Below are 16,187 nucleotides of genomic sequence, written 5' to 3'. Positions count from 1 at the left end.
CATTCCACGGCTTGTTTTACCCTCTTTATTTCGGAAATAGAAATGATTACGACTTGAAATCTATTGACAAGATGGTTTATCCAAAATGAAACTCTGTCTGACTTGAACCCTAATATTCACAACATGGCCTCGTCACTAAGTTATAAAAGTCACCATACAATAATTAAATATTCATACTTCCACTTGAAGTTGCATTTTAATCGGAGTGCCATCTTCGATAGTATTTATTTCCATCATACATATTCTGAAAGTCACAATTAAGCAGGGTGGGGTGACCCAAAGTTACACCTGCATATCACTGAGGATGAAGGGCTTCTGTAACGTGGGTCAGTTCTCCGGCCCATTTCCTGAATCATGGTTAGGTAAAAGTATCAGAATGGACGAAAATATTACACACACACACACACACACACACTAAAACAAATGAGAACTCCACATAAGGCTAGCATGTGGCTAGTAAATAGTTAAACGTACACCCATCTCCTGCTATTAAAGGCAGTTTGGTTTGAGGGCTGCGTGCAAAAGCTCTATAGGCGACAGCCAGGCAGACATTCTGGAGACACTGAGTTGTGTGGAGCAGGATTTTATTAGGCGCGACTGCCAGAAAAAAACTGCTCCATCGCCTGGGGTTAATATCGTGCTAGAGCTCACATACCAGCAAGTGCATCAAAGCTGTTGCAATTGCCAGGCTGACTGCAACAGGAGCTGCCTGATTTAACCCTATTCTTACCGAACTCGACCTCCGAATAGAAGACAGGTCCGCATTTCCACTCGGGGACAGGGGCGGGAGGGTCAGGGGGAAAGTGGGGTTGGCGAGGGAAATATTTGAACTTCATCCAAATGACAGCGTTGTCTAGTTATTGCTCCCTCTGTTGTGTCTAATGTATCAAAGTGATGTTTAGTATGGAAACACACTTCAACATATCTCAGTGTCTTCAGGTAATAAATTAAGTTTGAAGTTCGAAATAATGGCAGCACGGTGGCATAGTGGTTAGCACTGTTGCCTCACAGCGCCAGGGACCCGGGTTCGAATCCGGCCTCGGGCGACTGTCTGTGTGGAGTTTGCACATTCTCCCCGTGTTTGCGTGGGTTTCCTCCGGGTGCTCCGGTTTCCTCCCACAGTCCAAAGATGTGCGGGTTAGGTTGATTGACTATGATAAATTGACCCTTAGTGTTAGGGGGATTAAATACGTGGGGTTACGGGGATCGGGTGGGATATGTGTCGGTGCAGGCTCGATGGGCCGAAATGGCCTCTATCTGCATTGTGGGGTTTCTGTGATTTCTGTGATTTCTGTGAATTCACCGTTTAAGATGCGAATCTATACAGATTTTGAGGTCGAACAGCAGTAAACGTGATAACAAATACATTTTAGTCCTGACAATCTCTAAATAATTCTAACACTTAAGTTTCGGGGATCGCCTTTTGAAAGTCCATGTACACAACATCAACCGCACTGCCCTCATCCACCCTCTCTGTTACCTCATCAAAAAAAACTCAATCAAGTTAGTCAAACAGGACTTTCACTTAACAAATCCTGGCTGGCTCTCCTTTATCAGTCCATGCTTGTCCAAGTGGCTGTTAATTTTCTCCCAGATTATTGTTTCTAAACGCTTCCCCGCCACCGCAAAGCAAAGAATATTACTGGAACAACGAATGCAATTGCTTTCAGTGCCAATACGGTACATGTTTTAAAACTTATAATAGATGTGTTTCCTACACAGTTTTCGGCATTGTATTTATAAAGTCCTATCTGTATATAAACAGATCCGCGGTGGCCTATTTTATACGATTCCTGGATATAGTTGCACTGGTTTGCGCATCTATAGGTGGATAGTGAGGACCCTCATATTCTCGCCACAGAATGTAGATACGCGTGCGGTTTATATATTAATAATAAAGCATACAAGCGCGCGGTGCCTAGCTACAAATCAGAGCATAAATCCGTACTATTTACAACAACAAGGAAGCTCGTGAGTCACGGTTATTTTTCTCCACTTGTGTACATAATGGTGCTAACAATAAATAAGTCTGAGTAATAGACACGCTGCATTAGGACATATCTTAGGTAGTAATTAAAATGGCATGACGAAATCCTAACAGCGGTCTCTTAGATACAATTGAAGGGAATGTGTGTGTGTGTCATGTTGCAAAATATACGCCTGTAGTATTAAATCTATTGCACGGAGAAACCCAAAGCCCACGGGAAAAGAGAGGTTGAGAACTTTTAGAATTGCGCTGTTTTTCAGGATGCGCTGGGGTACCAGAGGCAAAACCAACATTGATGTCCCTGTTATTACGACCACGGTGTAATTAATGGCTGTGCCCTCTGTAGCGATAATTTTAATAACTCCAGCAATTCCCCAACTACTCTAAACCAAATCACTCGAGGAAGAGCTTGGATCTCTATTGAATCATTTCTGTTTCAATCGGCACTGGCACCTGTAAAAATCAGGTGGAAAGGGAAACTTTCCGAATGCATAATTCAAAAGAATTAACTTACGTCGCCAGATCATATACAAGGGCGGCGGCTGTGTAGGAGGCGTTAAATATCAATTACAAGTTGCAGTTAAAATGTAATGATCATTTATCAGTCATTAAATATGCAGACATATTAGTTGCATTGTTTCACTGACAACATTGTCCATTATCCAGGGATGAGGGACTTCAGTTATGTGGATAGACTGGAGAAGCTGGGGTTGTTCTCCTTGGGGCAGAGAATATTGAGAGGCGATTTGATAGAGGTGTTTCAAAATCATGAGGGGTCTAGACAGAGTAGATAGAAAGAAACTGTTCCCATTGGCAGAAGGGCCCTGAACCAAAGTATACAGATTTAAGGTGATTGGCAAAAGAACCAAAGGCGATGTAAGAAAACACTTTTTTTTTACAGAGTGGTTAGGATCTGGAATGCACTGCTTGAAAGGGTGGTGGAGGCAGACTCAATCACGGCTTTCAAAAGGGAGTTGGATAAGTACCTGAAGGAAAAACAATTGCAGGGCTACGGGGAAAGGGCGGGGGAGTGGGACTAGCTGAAGTGCCCTTGCAGAGAGCCGGCACGGGCTCAACGGGCCAAATGGCCTTCTTCTGAGCTGTGACCATTCTGTGAGTCTATGATTATCGCTGATCACATTACACATTGTTGCGATATCCCAGTCACTATGCTGTAGTCTTAGCTTTGAGTTATGTTATGTTCAGCTTTCCCGCATTCACACAAATTTCCCAGTCCCGTACACGGTGCATGCATGAAAAGAAAAAAGAAAGACTTGCATTTATATAGCGCCTTTCAGGACCATCGGACGTCTCAAAGTGCTTTACAGCCAATGACGTACTTTTTTTAAGTGTCACTGTTGTAATTGTTGTAATGTAATTGTTCGAATAAATTACTATAATGTTATGATCGTATCATATCAATGAATAATTGCGCTACTTCCATTGATAAATCGCTCATGTAGATATGTGCAGATATATGTATGTCTGTGTATATGCAATGTGCAGGGAGAAGTCGAACGATACAGATATGGCTGATTGGTGACACAATCATTTGATTTGTCCTAACCACGAGTGCAAATATCATCTCAGGGAGATTGCAACGTTAACAAATGTCCAATTTTGAGTCAAAAGCATCGTAATCGCGTCGGCAATCTGCAAAAGCGGCACGAATTCGGGATATTTCACTCTTATAATCGTACAATAAGCCACCTTTAAGACACGGTCTATGTCGAAATGTACAACATTTTAATGGAGTTTTTGCCTGGAGAAACCAGCAGAACAATGGCATCATATTTCTTCTGTTTTAATCGCTTGTACTTCCTCGGGATTGCAGTTCATACAAAGTTAACCCAGAGGGACTGCATAGACTGACACTGCGGCCAAGCTGTGGAGTGATTTGCATTATTAATCTCACTTACACTTTACTGTAAAACTTATATTATACATATAAAACAATTAGTAATTAATACCTAATTACTAGGTAATATACCTCGAATGGCCGTTTCACCGTTGTTTGCACCCAGACAACAACAAAAGAGCTGTTGCTTTTTAAATTCAGCTCGAGTTCTATAAAGTAATTTCTGTGGATTCTATAAACTTGATTCCCAGTTTGTAAAATCAGGCTCGTATTCCAGGCACAAAACCAAAGAACGACCCAGCCCTGCTTCGACATTATGAGCACTTAACATTTGTAGTTAAATGCAGCGAAGAGACCCGACTTATCTCTACAGGTGAACTGGTTACAACCTGTTCATGTTTTTTCGCTATTTTGCCGTGGGACAATTGTAGTTTCTTTTACTTAGAATTTCGCATTGGGAAAGATGTATAAGAAATTAACAATCTCTAACCCATTTATAAAGTGGTTAACTTAAGATTCTGCGTCTGTATAGTGTCGAAATAGACACAGAGATGTTGAATATGGAATATATTGCAAATTACAGACGCGGACCGGTATGTACATACACAGTACTTGATACAGTGTGCTGAGGTTTTATTTAATTGCACGCGGTGTTTCGTAGGTGTAGTTGATGGAATCGAGTATGAAAGGGGAAAAGATCGTTTAAAAAAGTGACTGGAAAAAAATCAAAGTGGAGGCCAGCTTTCTGAATCCTGGTATATGTTACGTGACACAGGTAGAGGGAGCAGTGGACTGCAATCGTTTCAGTAAGGATAGCAAAGATAATACTTATTTTTTTTTAAAGCAGACGCTTTGCAATACAAAGAGCAGCTCGTACATACTTAGGTTAAAGCTGTGATTTAAAAATAGCCCGCCCATTGACAGAAAGAAAGTGAAACTGGGTGGTGGTGGGGCGGGGGGGTGGTAATTAGAAATTGGGTTCAGGCTCCAGATTCATTGTTGCAAAGTGTTCATGTCTTCAAATACTGCACGAAGTACCACACAACGGTAAGATAATTTGTTGTACCAGAGGAATCGAAAGGAAACGACCAGTGTATCGAATTTTTGGCAATACGTGTGTATATTAAATAAGAAATACACGGCACATCACAGCATTTTGAAATCATTACATAACATTTAGGCTGTAAGAGCGTCCCTAAAAGCAATCTTTCCGTGTAACCCTTTGCGGACTGAAGGGCATCAGTTGCAGTCAATTACATTCCACTACATGGGAACTATAACAGTTCTGACTGACGTCCCTGCAGTGCCGTAGTGTGCTTCAGTGAAATGGAACCACTCAGAATCGTGTACATTCTGGCAGGATGCTGTGCCGAGCAGCCCGCTGCAGTCTGCCGAGGGTTAAAAGGAATCCGCTTCCAACAGTCTTGACAATTGAACATACTGTACCATTCGGGTCGGGAGCTGTAGGGCTGGTGTCTTCTCTCCCGAGGCTGCAAGCAAACTTTCGCCCGTTTAAAAACCGGAAAAATACTGAAATCCGGGGATGCAGATTAGAATTTTATTTACAGCGTTTCAAGATTCCGGTCGTTAGACATCAAAGCGAACAGCAGAATTTCATTTACATTGTAGGAGCCCAGTCTGACCTTACAAACTTTTTCTTAACGATTACAATGGAAAGTATTTCAACTATGTCCATGGTAAGGTCCCTCACCTCACCTTAAAGGGCCACTTTCCCAACCTCTCTACACTCACACACATCTGTAAATGAGGAAAAAAAGGGGGGGGGGAGCACAGTCTGATCTCGGCTCCTCACTGTGGACAAGCAGTATCCTTCTTAGATTTACTGGAGAATGTGTCCCAGAGGCTCATAATAATAATAAAAAAAATAATCCGAACTGTAATTATATCTGTACGATTTGTATTCATCAAACAGCCCCAAGTTCGTCAAAGAGAAGAGTAAATAATGAATTCAGTTCTCTGGAGTTCCTAAACCTTTCCAGTAATTATGCTGTTTGGAAGACTATACGTAGGCTGTCCAGATTGGACTGCTATTATTATAATCTCAAGCTTTAAAATTACCTATAATTTGCAAAGATGAGCAATTTCTCTATTCAACACATTTTATCCCATCTCTCGATGAGTAAACATGGCCAGTAATAAAGGCTAATTGAGCTGAGAATATAAAGAGGACGTTGATAGCGGAATTAATTCACACTTGGAGCTTTAACCAGAGCTAGCAGCACCGGCGTTGTTAGCTCCATTTCCTACACTTTTACTGCATGTATTTCAGGGGAGAGGAAAAAAATAAAGGCTGACAAATTGCCTTTCTTTGCAGGCTGCAAAATAATTTGTGAGTAAATACCAGCCACAGCAGGTAAGCCATACCCTTCGCTTATGCTTCTCGTATTCTCTGAATCAGATATTTTTCTCCAGTAGAGTTAAGAAATATAATTGTCCTATATATTGAATGCGTTAGTTAATGGGAGGGAGAAAGGCTGGGATGTCCAGCAATATTGCAAAGCGACATGTTAAGTTTCGGTCTGTGAGACGAATGCGCGTTCTGCTCACCCCTGTGGTTGTATGTGGTATGGTTTTTTTTTTGCCTTGAAGGCGTTCTTTTCTTAACGTTTGGCAATCTGATTCGGCCTAAGTGATCTTTATTAGTGATACATGTTTTCTGTATCGATGGGCGATCTGTTAGGGCGCGCCTGGCATAGTTTTCTGCAAACTACCGACAGGAATATCGACTCATTGTTCAAATGACATTAAGTGCTGTGCGCGGGGGTCAATGGAAAAACTAATAAGCTACCTCGGTTACATCAGCCAAGATGCAAGTTTTAAAAAAAAATAATTCCACACCCACTTATGACTTTCTTGTGTGTTCTATCCCCCCATTACCCTAAAGGCATACCGAGTGCACGAGCATGATTTGCCCATTCTTTTGTCAGGCAGGTTTGCTGATAGATTATTTGCTGACTATTCTAGTACATGAAAATTACTTACAGGCCCGATGCTGTAAATGTGTAGACTCAACTGAACTCAACAGGCAGGTCACTTGAAAATATATGCTAACGTTTAAGAGGGGGAAGTATAAGATTTAAAGCATTTTAAGACTAAATGTGTCATAATAAACTGAAAGGAGAAGGGGTATATCAGATGACATTTTAAGTGAAATGGCAAAAGGAGATACACTTCCACAAAAATGTGTTGGAAACCCGAATAGTGATGATCAAATCGCATTTTTCTCTTGGGGTCACTAAGTATTTTGTATCTCGGCCATCGTTTGAGATCCAATGTTGTTGGCTTCATTTTACCTTTCTACCATTTACTGGGGGGGGGGGGGGGACCTTAGCTTTTTCCGTACAGGGTAAAGAAAGTGAGGAGTTAATAACATTTCAGTGAAATATTCAGCCGTTTTCTATTCAATTGTCTTCAATAGGTTGTCCATAGTTACAGAAACTGCCTATTACTAAAGAAACAGACAATTGTAGATTCCGTTTAGTAATACTGTCGTATCATCAAATACCTTTGTAATGCAGATTTCCTGGTTTGCTTTCTACATCGATCCAAAGCATGTTTCTTTTCCTTTTATCAGTATTTTGCTGATTACAATATACACCTGCAAGTAATTTAGGTAATAACAACTCAAATCTGTGCAGCAAAACTGCAGCCGGTGCATCTGCCTGATTTCGCGTTTTTTTCCACTCGGAATTGTTACATATTAAGCAGTGCATTTAGGCGGCTGAAAATTGCTGGTAATTATCTTGATGGAAAGCGCTTTATTCAGGGAGCTACAGTCAAAATTGCTCTAATTACAGTCCCTTTCACACAAGCATAAAAAAATCTTAAAATAGCAGAGAAGTGGGCTTTGCACACGGTCTCCAGTGCAGATGTTACGGGGGGAGGCTTGACATGCCAGCTTTTATGCATTAAAATCTGTAAACACCACTATCTTGTCTTGTAGACTGACTTTGACAAAAAATTGGGAGAGCTAACCATGGATTTCAATACGTGTTGTAGTTTGTGAGGCATGACAAGTGGCGATCAGAGACACGTGGTAAGTAATACCTTTCTTAATTGGGAATGTTAGACACAGGTGTATCTGTCAGACCTTTGAACAGGGAATATAGATTTATTCGCTTCCATGTTTTTTTAAGAAAACGTCGACCACATTCTGCCACGCCTAAAGGCTTAAAGGCCGTTAGTCCCGACTGACAATCAGCACATATTACAACTTAATCAATCACCTTTGGTCGGATGGATTTATATGTTCACTGGGCTAACCAGAGGCTGACTGCAGCTATTCATTAATATTCAGTAAAGAAATACATCCGATAGCATGTGTTTCGATACAAAATCTAAATCACGGATCTACAAAACGCGTTATTTGCCATTAGTGAGTGGTTTACATGGAACACAATTAGCACAGACGCTAGGATGGGCTTCCAGTGACGTATTGCAGATAGTAAAAGGCACACAAAATGTTGATTCGTGTACAGTGTTCCCACCATTTTTTTATTTTAAGGAAGGCGGGTGGGGGGTAAAAAGCGGAGAACTAAATAAATTTCATCATCTAGGTGCATCTGTAGGAGGGCTGATCAGGATGAATGGGAATGAAAGGCAAGAGAAAGGATTAATGTCAAAAAATGGAATTAAATATACATGTCGGGGCGTTAAAAATAATGTGGCACTGTTCGTCGGTGACAAAATCGATTGGCCACAGGTAGGTTAGGGTGAAGTACATATGCCGGAAGCTTCAAGAGACAATACATACACTGAACATTGGAAAGACAGGTTATTACCTGCAATTATTCCTCGTGTGACAATTACCGACTTTAATTTTTTTGTGTCTCTCAGTTTCACGTAAGGATCTTATCATGTGCCATTTTTACGCTTATTGTGAAGTAGAAAATAAATCACCCCCGCCCTGAAAACGTATTTTTGTCTTAGATGGTTTTTTTTTAAAAAGCTGCCTCGGCCTCATGTTAATCTCGCCAGCTGCTGCATTTCATTTAAAAAAAAGAGAAGCAACAATCTAAGGAAATTTGCGAGCTTGGTCTCACTAAACTAAGGTACTCGCAATCTCACGGAAACCCCAGGTCACTTGAGATAAATACATAGGTAAGGCCCTCGGTTACCACACTGGAAACCACAGCTGGATTTTTAGAAGTCCAGGGTATTTTTTTTTTAATCATAAAGACAAATAACAACATTTCCAAAAAAAAATGCACCAGTTCTTCTCGGCAAATTAATATGTGGTCATGCAAAAAAAAGTCACGTTTCCTCCACTTTCTAACGTGACTGCAGACATTTTATATTTAAAAAAATCTATTAAGCTTCATGTCTATGCTTGACCCCAAGGAAATGTAAGCGAGAAATTGTGAAGGGATGTGGAATGAATGGAATAGTTTGGTCAATTACATGCAAACGCCGTGCCTTTCCTTTACACATAATTACAGTTAAATCCACAGTAAGTCGGCATTGCTTTAAAAAAATGCTAACACACTCCGGCTTCTATTATCCTGAGAAACTTACTGTTAAATTGAGCAACCTTGTTTATCCGAATTGGGTGTAGATAGGATGCTTTGAACGCGTATCACTGTTTTACTTAGAATAATGAGACATAATACATATGCACTATTTACAACTAATTTAACAATATATACACACACGTACTGTGTTCTCTCGTTCTCCAAGACACCTTTTTGCCTTCATATTGCTTGGATGAGCTAAACATATCCCTTTTTTATTTCTCTACATAGGCTGTATTTCAAAAGGGAGCCACGTCCAGTTCATCTTGTATAACACACCACATTCATCGCGAATTGCATTGTTCATGTTTGAGGGTCTGCAGGGAACGGGGAGTGGGGTGGGAGTGATCATTTCCCTGTGGGAAAACGGGCGGGTACGACCCAGTGTAAAGCCTTTCCGCCTCCAGTGATTTTCAACGGTTGAAAATCTTGAACAGCAATCATTTGAATTTAAACATGGCAGACGGGCCTGGATGAAACTACTATGCAGAATAACAATACAAATTGCATGCGCTGTTTTAATAGACCTATATTGAAATGTGAATTTTAAACGTTTCCTTCAACTGTCCCCAAAAACAGTTCAATTATATACAGAACAAACATGAAAGTGCTGGCAATCTGACTTTTTTTTTTAAAGCAGAAAACGCTGGAAAAACACAGCATTTCCCATAGCAGCTGTAAAAAGACAGGTTAATGTTTGAGGTATTGACTTTTTTTTCAGAACTTCTAGGAATTTCTGATCAAGGATCAAAGCCCGACACGTTGGTCTGTCTTTTTTCTCTTTACAGACGCTGGGGAACCCGCTGAGTATTTCCAGCTCTTTCTGTTCTATTCGGCCTATACGCAGCTTGGCGATTGTAGGTGTTCGAATTCATCGCATTCTCTCCACACAGACACAGATTGTTCTTTGCAAAACAAAGCCCTGAATATTCCAGTCAGATGCTCCTCAACTAAAACAGATGTTTACAGCTCGGTCTGGCTGAAGTTATATACGGTAAATTACACAATGCTTCAATCTGGAATTGCGGTAATTAAATACAAATACACAAAGAAAGCTGATACGGCACTTGCCCTAAGAAGGGATTGGGACGGCCTATCAGTCAGCACTTTGAAATACAGCCTATGCATTTTACCCAACGAAGAAGGATCTGCATCCTGGAGTAAAAATGCGTTTTTCTTTGTTAAAACAACATTAAAAGTGAGCTTAATAGAATAGCTATAAAATCAGTCCTTTTTTGCAATTCACAACGTAGATTATAGATGCATCAAACTTCTCCAATAGAATTCCAAACATCATACAAAGCTCATTAGAGGAGTCTGACTCTATATACCCATTGTATTTCTAGAACAAACCTGTTTAGATATGACTGAAAGCATATAGTCATTGTTATCTCTAACCAGTCGTCTTTTCTCGTCCATAAGACTACTTCAAATCATGTGGACACTGATTTTTTTTTTGTTTTACATGATAAAAAGTTTGTGGGGTAGATTGTACTCCTGGTCAATCACATCATCTGGGGTCTTGGCATGTTGTCCTGGTGGGGCGGCGGGTACCACGACCCAAAACTGTTAATGTAGCTGTTCGGTGGCATAGTGGCGCCCTTATTTGCCATGGTAACGTCCCAGACTGGTGGGATATTGGGCGAACATGGGGACAAAGCAGCGGAAGTGGGCAGGTGGTCGCCTTCTTGCACGCTGGATCCGTGTTTCATCAGCTTCTTGTACTTGGAGCGCTTGTTCTGAAACCAGATTTTCACCTGAAATAAAATAAAAACAAACGCATCACATTTGCTGCACCGTTAAGTTGAAACGCTACACTCGAATAACTTGGCGCATACGGCTTTATAGAATGCAAGAGAGACCACTGTTTTTTTTAAATGGATTAGCCATGTGTTTACATTCACAAGTGATTCAGCCAAAACGCCGCCCGTTTTCGATTTCAATGTATGTGAAATCATTTTTGCAAAAGCAAACTACATTCACAGTTGCTAGTGTTTACGAAGGACTGATGTGTAATATAGAAAAGGCTTTAAGCTACCGCAGCCCTTTGCCAATGATCTTGTCAAACCAGTGATGCCTGAACATTCAGGCTGCTCTTGAAAAGCAGGCCGTCAGTAAATAATTACTGCAATCACATTTAGGAGCTTCGAAAAGAAAATGAGTGGGATGAATAAAGGAATGGGATAATGGCACAAGGAGAGGATACATAAGAGACAGGCGGTTTTATACGCAAGCTGCAAGTCGGGATCAGATGCCACAGTCTACATGAGAGTACAAATGCCTTGCAAAAATGACAAGGAGTTTGGTATAAAGTGGTGCACGTTCAACCGATCAGTAATAGCAAAAAAGCTATAGACTGGCGCAAAATCACAAGTGATTTTAATTGAACTATAGATCGACATTAAAATGCGAGAGTCTATAGTTTCACATAGAACATGACTATAGGGAGCTTTGGTTCCGTACTAAAGATAACCAGCTTTAGCCTGAAATGAAAGTTACCTTTTTAGTCAAAGAGTCCAGTGGCATTTTAGATATTTGGCTAATGGCGATTTATCCTGCAATCAAAACCGAAAACATTTACCCGTGTCCTTTTTTATAATGAGAAGTTGCCCAATTATTTGACAATCCAAGTCTTGAGACACGCTCCAACTCCTCTGGTAGGTTTTATATTTAGATTGTGAACCCCAACGCTAAGATAGATTAGTGCCTGTTAAATTTCTTTCCCGGCCCAATGCTTAACGCGAAAAGACAGTGACACAAGAAGATACTAACAGGACCATGCAAGACCCTCAGCGTTGAATCAGTATTACACATTGGGAAAATGTCGCCCAGTATTTGCCAGCAGTATGGCTATAGTTTATTTTATACTGATCTGTTGAGTCTGTGCTTCCATTTAGACCGTGGAACCTGCAGCAAACTTTTAAAACCGCCTCTCTCTTTAAAAACGTGTCCCTTCCTTGGGCCTATTTACATGTCTGCATAATGTTATTATTTTCAGCATATTGACTTCAACGTGTTTCGATGTGGAAATAACTGGTGGTTATGTAGCGAACATTTGTAGACCAGACACAACGCCAATGTCAAAGTGGCGTTCGCCAGCACACGATCTGGCTGTGTTATTTGCTCTCTTAAAGTTCCACTGGGGCGAATTATTGTCAATACAACAAATAAACTCTAGCAGAACACAAGCCCAATTGCAGCCAGAACAGTTGCTAAGAATTTGAAAGACTGTAGTGTTTATTATTTTAGAAGATGCAAGCAAACTTTTGTTTGGAATAAAGGTCTATATAGGCATTTTACAGCCCGCGTTGTTGCAATGTCTTTGTTTCCGAATCTTTAAGACATGAAACAAAATGCTCTTACTAGTTTCATTTCATATTTACGGATTTATGTTCGGCAGCTGTAATTGGGATAAATATTTACATAATTAAAACGAAAATCATTCGTTTGACAGGAAGGCGCTACGGTGATAATCATGATCAATTCTAAATGTATTATGTTCCGAATTAAGAGGCTATCTCTCGGAGATATGAGATTTCCATACACATGTAATCTGGCTCTTTTCTTTAGTAAGAGATTTTCTGGATAACTATTAATGCCTGTACAAACTTGAAATCCTATGATGGACAAGTCATGCGAAAGACATTTTTAATGTGCGATTTACAGGAACTCAACTGAAAGCGCCAGGAATACCAAAAACAGCAGAATGCCTAAAGAAAGGAAAGCACACATAGTTTGAGCTGTGCTGCACGTAAATTGTTCACGGGAAGCAAGTGATACTTTCCAGTTTTCTAGAAATTGGAGGTTTTTTATACACACTTAAAAAAGTGTCATTCAATAGCACGAAAAGAAAATTGATAAACTTATGAAAACTTCAAAACATTTGAATTACATATCGAGAGCTTACTGTGTTTTTACAAGTGTGAAGGGTGCATGACAACAATGGACTGGTTCACTGTGCGGCGTTGAAAAGTGTTATGATTTCAACTGTGTGGAGGAGTCGATGCGCCGTCTACCTTGTCCTATAGTACGGATTTGTTTCATGCACCACATTATCAGGAGTTCTGAAATATAATAGATGGGGAATATTGGAAGGGGCTATCTTTTCATTACTAGCGGCCATTTTGGAGGAGGTAAATTTGGCATTTAAAAAAAAATCCACTGCCCTGAGCAAATGGCAGTTTTAGAAAATGACACAATTGTCCCGAGTTCCTTACGTAGGAATTGAAAAGGCGCTGTTCAATTCTGATCTTCAAGTCATAGTACATACAGCTGAGTTTCCTGGAGAATGGTTAAGCTGTACCACATTTTTTAAAGTTACCTTTTATAAAAATGGATGATGCGTAAACGATTACCAATTTAGTTTGCCCCCAAATTCTTGTAATTTAACGGATATAATAAGGGCTTCTGCATCACATACAAATTCCCAACGCACTCCCTCCAGCAGATTAATTAGAAACACCCCGCAAGAAAACTTCTAAAAGTGGCGTTACACAGAAGTCCTGTAATTATCCTCTGCCATTTTGTTGAGCAGTGGTACAATGCTTCGGTACAAACACAGTCTACTTGCATCTTTACAGCACACGCTGTCATTAAAAAAAAATCCGAGAAGGGACATAAACATTGCAGTCGAATGCAGAATTGTATTAACAGCTTTAAGTGCGGTGGGATCTCGACTGAACCCTACAAGAATTCGAAGGGTTATTGCTGGAATTTTTGTACCTAGTTCATCGCGAATACTTTGAGGTATGCAAATTCCGTGCCTTTTACTTAAGACCTGCTACGGTGTGAGAACAGACCTGTGGTTGTCAAACGGGGTTAAATTTGCACACTTTTTCAAGAACGGCCTCTGTGTGAGTTTCCCTCCCAAGAACAAAGGGGTTGCATTTTTTAAGTGGACTCTCACACTCTAAGAGAGGAGAATCGGTTGTGGCCAGCTCCCTACCTGTGTCTGGGTGAGTCCGAGAGAGGCTGCCAGCTCTGCTCTTTCGGGCAGTGCCAAATACTGTGTCTGCTGGAAACGATGATTCAGGGCTTGCAACTGCAGACTCGAGTAGATGGTCCTCGGCTTTCGGATCTTTTTCCCTTTCCCGTTCAATCGGATTTCTCCATTCTCGATTACAGTCGATTTCTCGTGTTCTTGGAGGGAAATTGGAAACACTGTTTTAGGCACATCACATTTTAAAATCACGACACCCTGCCCCCCTGCATAATAAAATATATTCACTGCGATCCCAGTAAAGACGGGAGCGTAATTATTATTACCGGAGAGAGAGAGTAACGTTTTAACAGAAGTGCTGGTGCTTTGCAACAACTGGACTCTAATACTCAATGCTTTCTTTCTGTACTCCGATGTGGTCTTACTACAAAAATATACATAAAATGGATCGATTTTTAGTATTTTCTAAGTCGGTAACGTTTCCCCCGCTAGCTCACTGTAACATTCCACTTATGTAATCGGTCAGGTCGTTTAATTTCCCAGTAAAGTGGATCTCTCGGCAAACAATGGATTATTTCGCCGTAGCGCCACTCAATGACTGTGGCGTTTTGGCAGGAGACGGAAGACTGTACGAGCTCATGATTTTCCAGCATTAGATTTGCCTAATTGCGCTTGTCTATTTAAAGCACGTAATTAAAATACTTTTTTTTTATGAATATATAAATAATGTCATCAGCCAGGCCGCTCCAATCTCGGCACCGCACTCTGCAAGGGCTTTGACTCCGTTGCAGAATGGCGAGAGAAGCCACGGTGTAACCCGATCGATTTTTTGACAACGTGAACTGGTGTCCGAGCCGTTCTTACCTGTGTCCTCTAACCTGGTGTGACCCAAAGTGCTGCTGTTCTGGTAGGGCATGTACGGATTAGGCGCGTGATTGCTAACTGGGCTCGGGTACGGGTAACCCAGTGATCTGCCATAGGAAGAGGCGCCGGAGTAGGAGCCATCGTGCTGAGAGTGTCCGCTGGAGTGCAAGCCGTGCACCGGATAGTGTCCATGGGACATGCCAGGGGATGACTGCTGAGCTGGGTGTCCAAACTCCAGAAAGGCCGACTTGGATGAGTCTGGTGCTAACAGACCGTCAGCCATCGCGGTCATAGTCATCATTAACGAGGAAGTGCACGGGACTGACTAGGAATTACCAGCGTGCAGGAAATTGACATGGAATTGACGCGCAACATGAAACTGACACAGAGGCCGATCGCCAACCAAATCCAACCGTCTTCTCCTCAATTTTCCCAAGTCGAGGCGAATTTCCCACTTGTATGCGGAGTCACAAAAAGGGGGTTAAGTTGAGAGAATTCCCCGTGAAATTCAGGGAAAACTTCTGGATTTGCATGGCTGCTTCATGCATATGGATCTGATATGCAAACGCATCCAATTGGCTGGCTGCTGCGGTGTGATTGGACGGAGGGCGTATTACATCACTTACCCGGCGGCGATCCTAATTAACTTTAATTAGAATCAGTTAATGAAAGCTGCATTTCCATCAGCGAGCAGCCCATCCGAAATAATCAGCCAACAATTTCATAAACACGTTATAACATGCTAGGAAATTGTTTTATGGGTCCAGCAATGGCGTGCTCGGCAAAACTGGTAAACAAACACTTAAAAAAAAAATGAATCCGCGAACTTCTCCTGCGAGGACTGGAGCAGTCACCAGAACGTAGTTCAGTCACCGCAAGTTGACGTTGGGTTTAGAAAAAAAGAGGAAAAGGGGGAGTAAACGAGTTAAAAAAAAACACAACTATGAAAGGAAAATTGAGCGGCCGCTTTAGCGATCTCAAAGTTTGTGTTGAAAATTCCGTCCTGGT

The 16,187-nt window shown here is 41.2% G+C and overlaps 1 protein-coding gene across 1 annotated transcript; it reads right to left on the bottom strand.

The window, feature by feature from the left end:
- Nucleotides 1-8,329: 8,329 nt before the first annotated feature.
- Nucleotides 8,330-15,742, bottom strand: LOC147101120 (homeobox protein DLX-6-like). Its single transcript, XM_085966310.1, has 3 exons — nt 15,180-15,742; nt 14,322-14,515; nt 8,330-11,133 (listed from the first exon to the last, which is right to left on the bottom strand). The coding sequence occupies exons 1-3, from the start codon at nt 15,478-15,480 to the stop codon at nt 10,882-10,884; spliced, it is 747 nt and encodes a 248-aa protein (XP_085822436.1). The 5' UTR covers nt 15,481-15,742; the 3' UTR covers nt 8,330-10,881.
- Nucleotides 15,743-16,187: the final 445 nt, after the last annotated feature.

The sequence above is a fragment of the Somniosus microcephalus genome, chromosome 24 (assembly GCF_052327205.1).
Source record: "Somniosus microcephalus isolate GS21.2 chromosome 24, FLI_Smic_1.0, whole genome shotgun sequence".
NCBI classification, from domain to species: domain Eukaryota; kingdom Metazoa; phylum Chordata; class Chondrichthyes; order Squaliformes; family Somniosidae; genus Somniosus; species Somniosus microcephalus.
Note: the sequence above shows the minus strand (reverse complement) of the source record. Positions and strands in the feature narration are given on the sequence as shown.

Bases quoted from the DNA above. Each gene is read 5' to 3' on its own strand.
- LOC147101120 (XM_085966310.1), bottom strand. From the start codon at position 15,480: ATGATGACTATGACCGCGATGGCTGACGGTCTGTTAGCACCAGACTCA. The intron at 14,516-15,179 runs GTAAGAACGGCT...TTTCCCTCCAAG, and splicing joins CACCAGGTTAGAGGACACAG to AACACGAGAAATCGACTGTA. The intron at 11,134-14,321 runs GTAGGGAGCTGG...ATTTTATTTCAG, and splicing joins TCGGACTCACCCAGACACAG to GTGAAAATCTGGTTTCAGAA.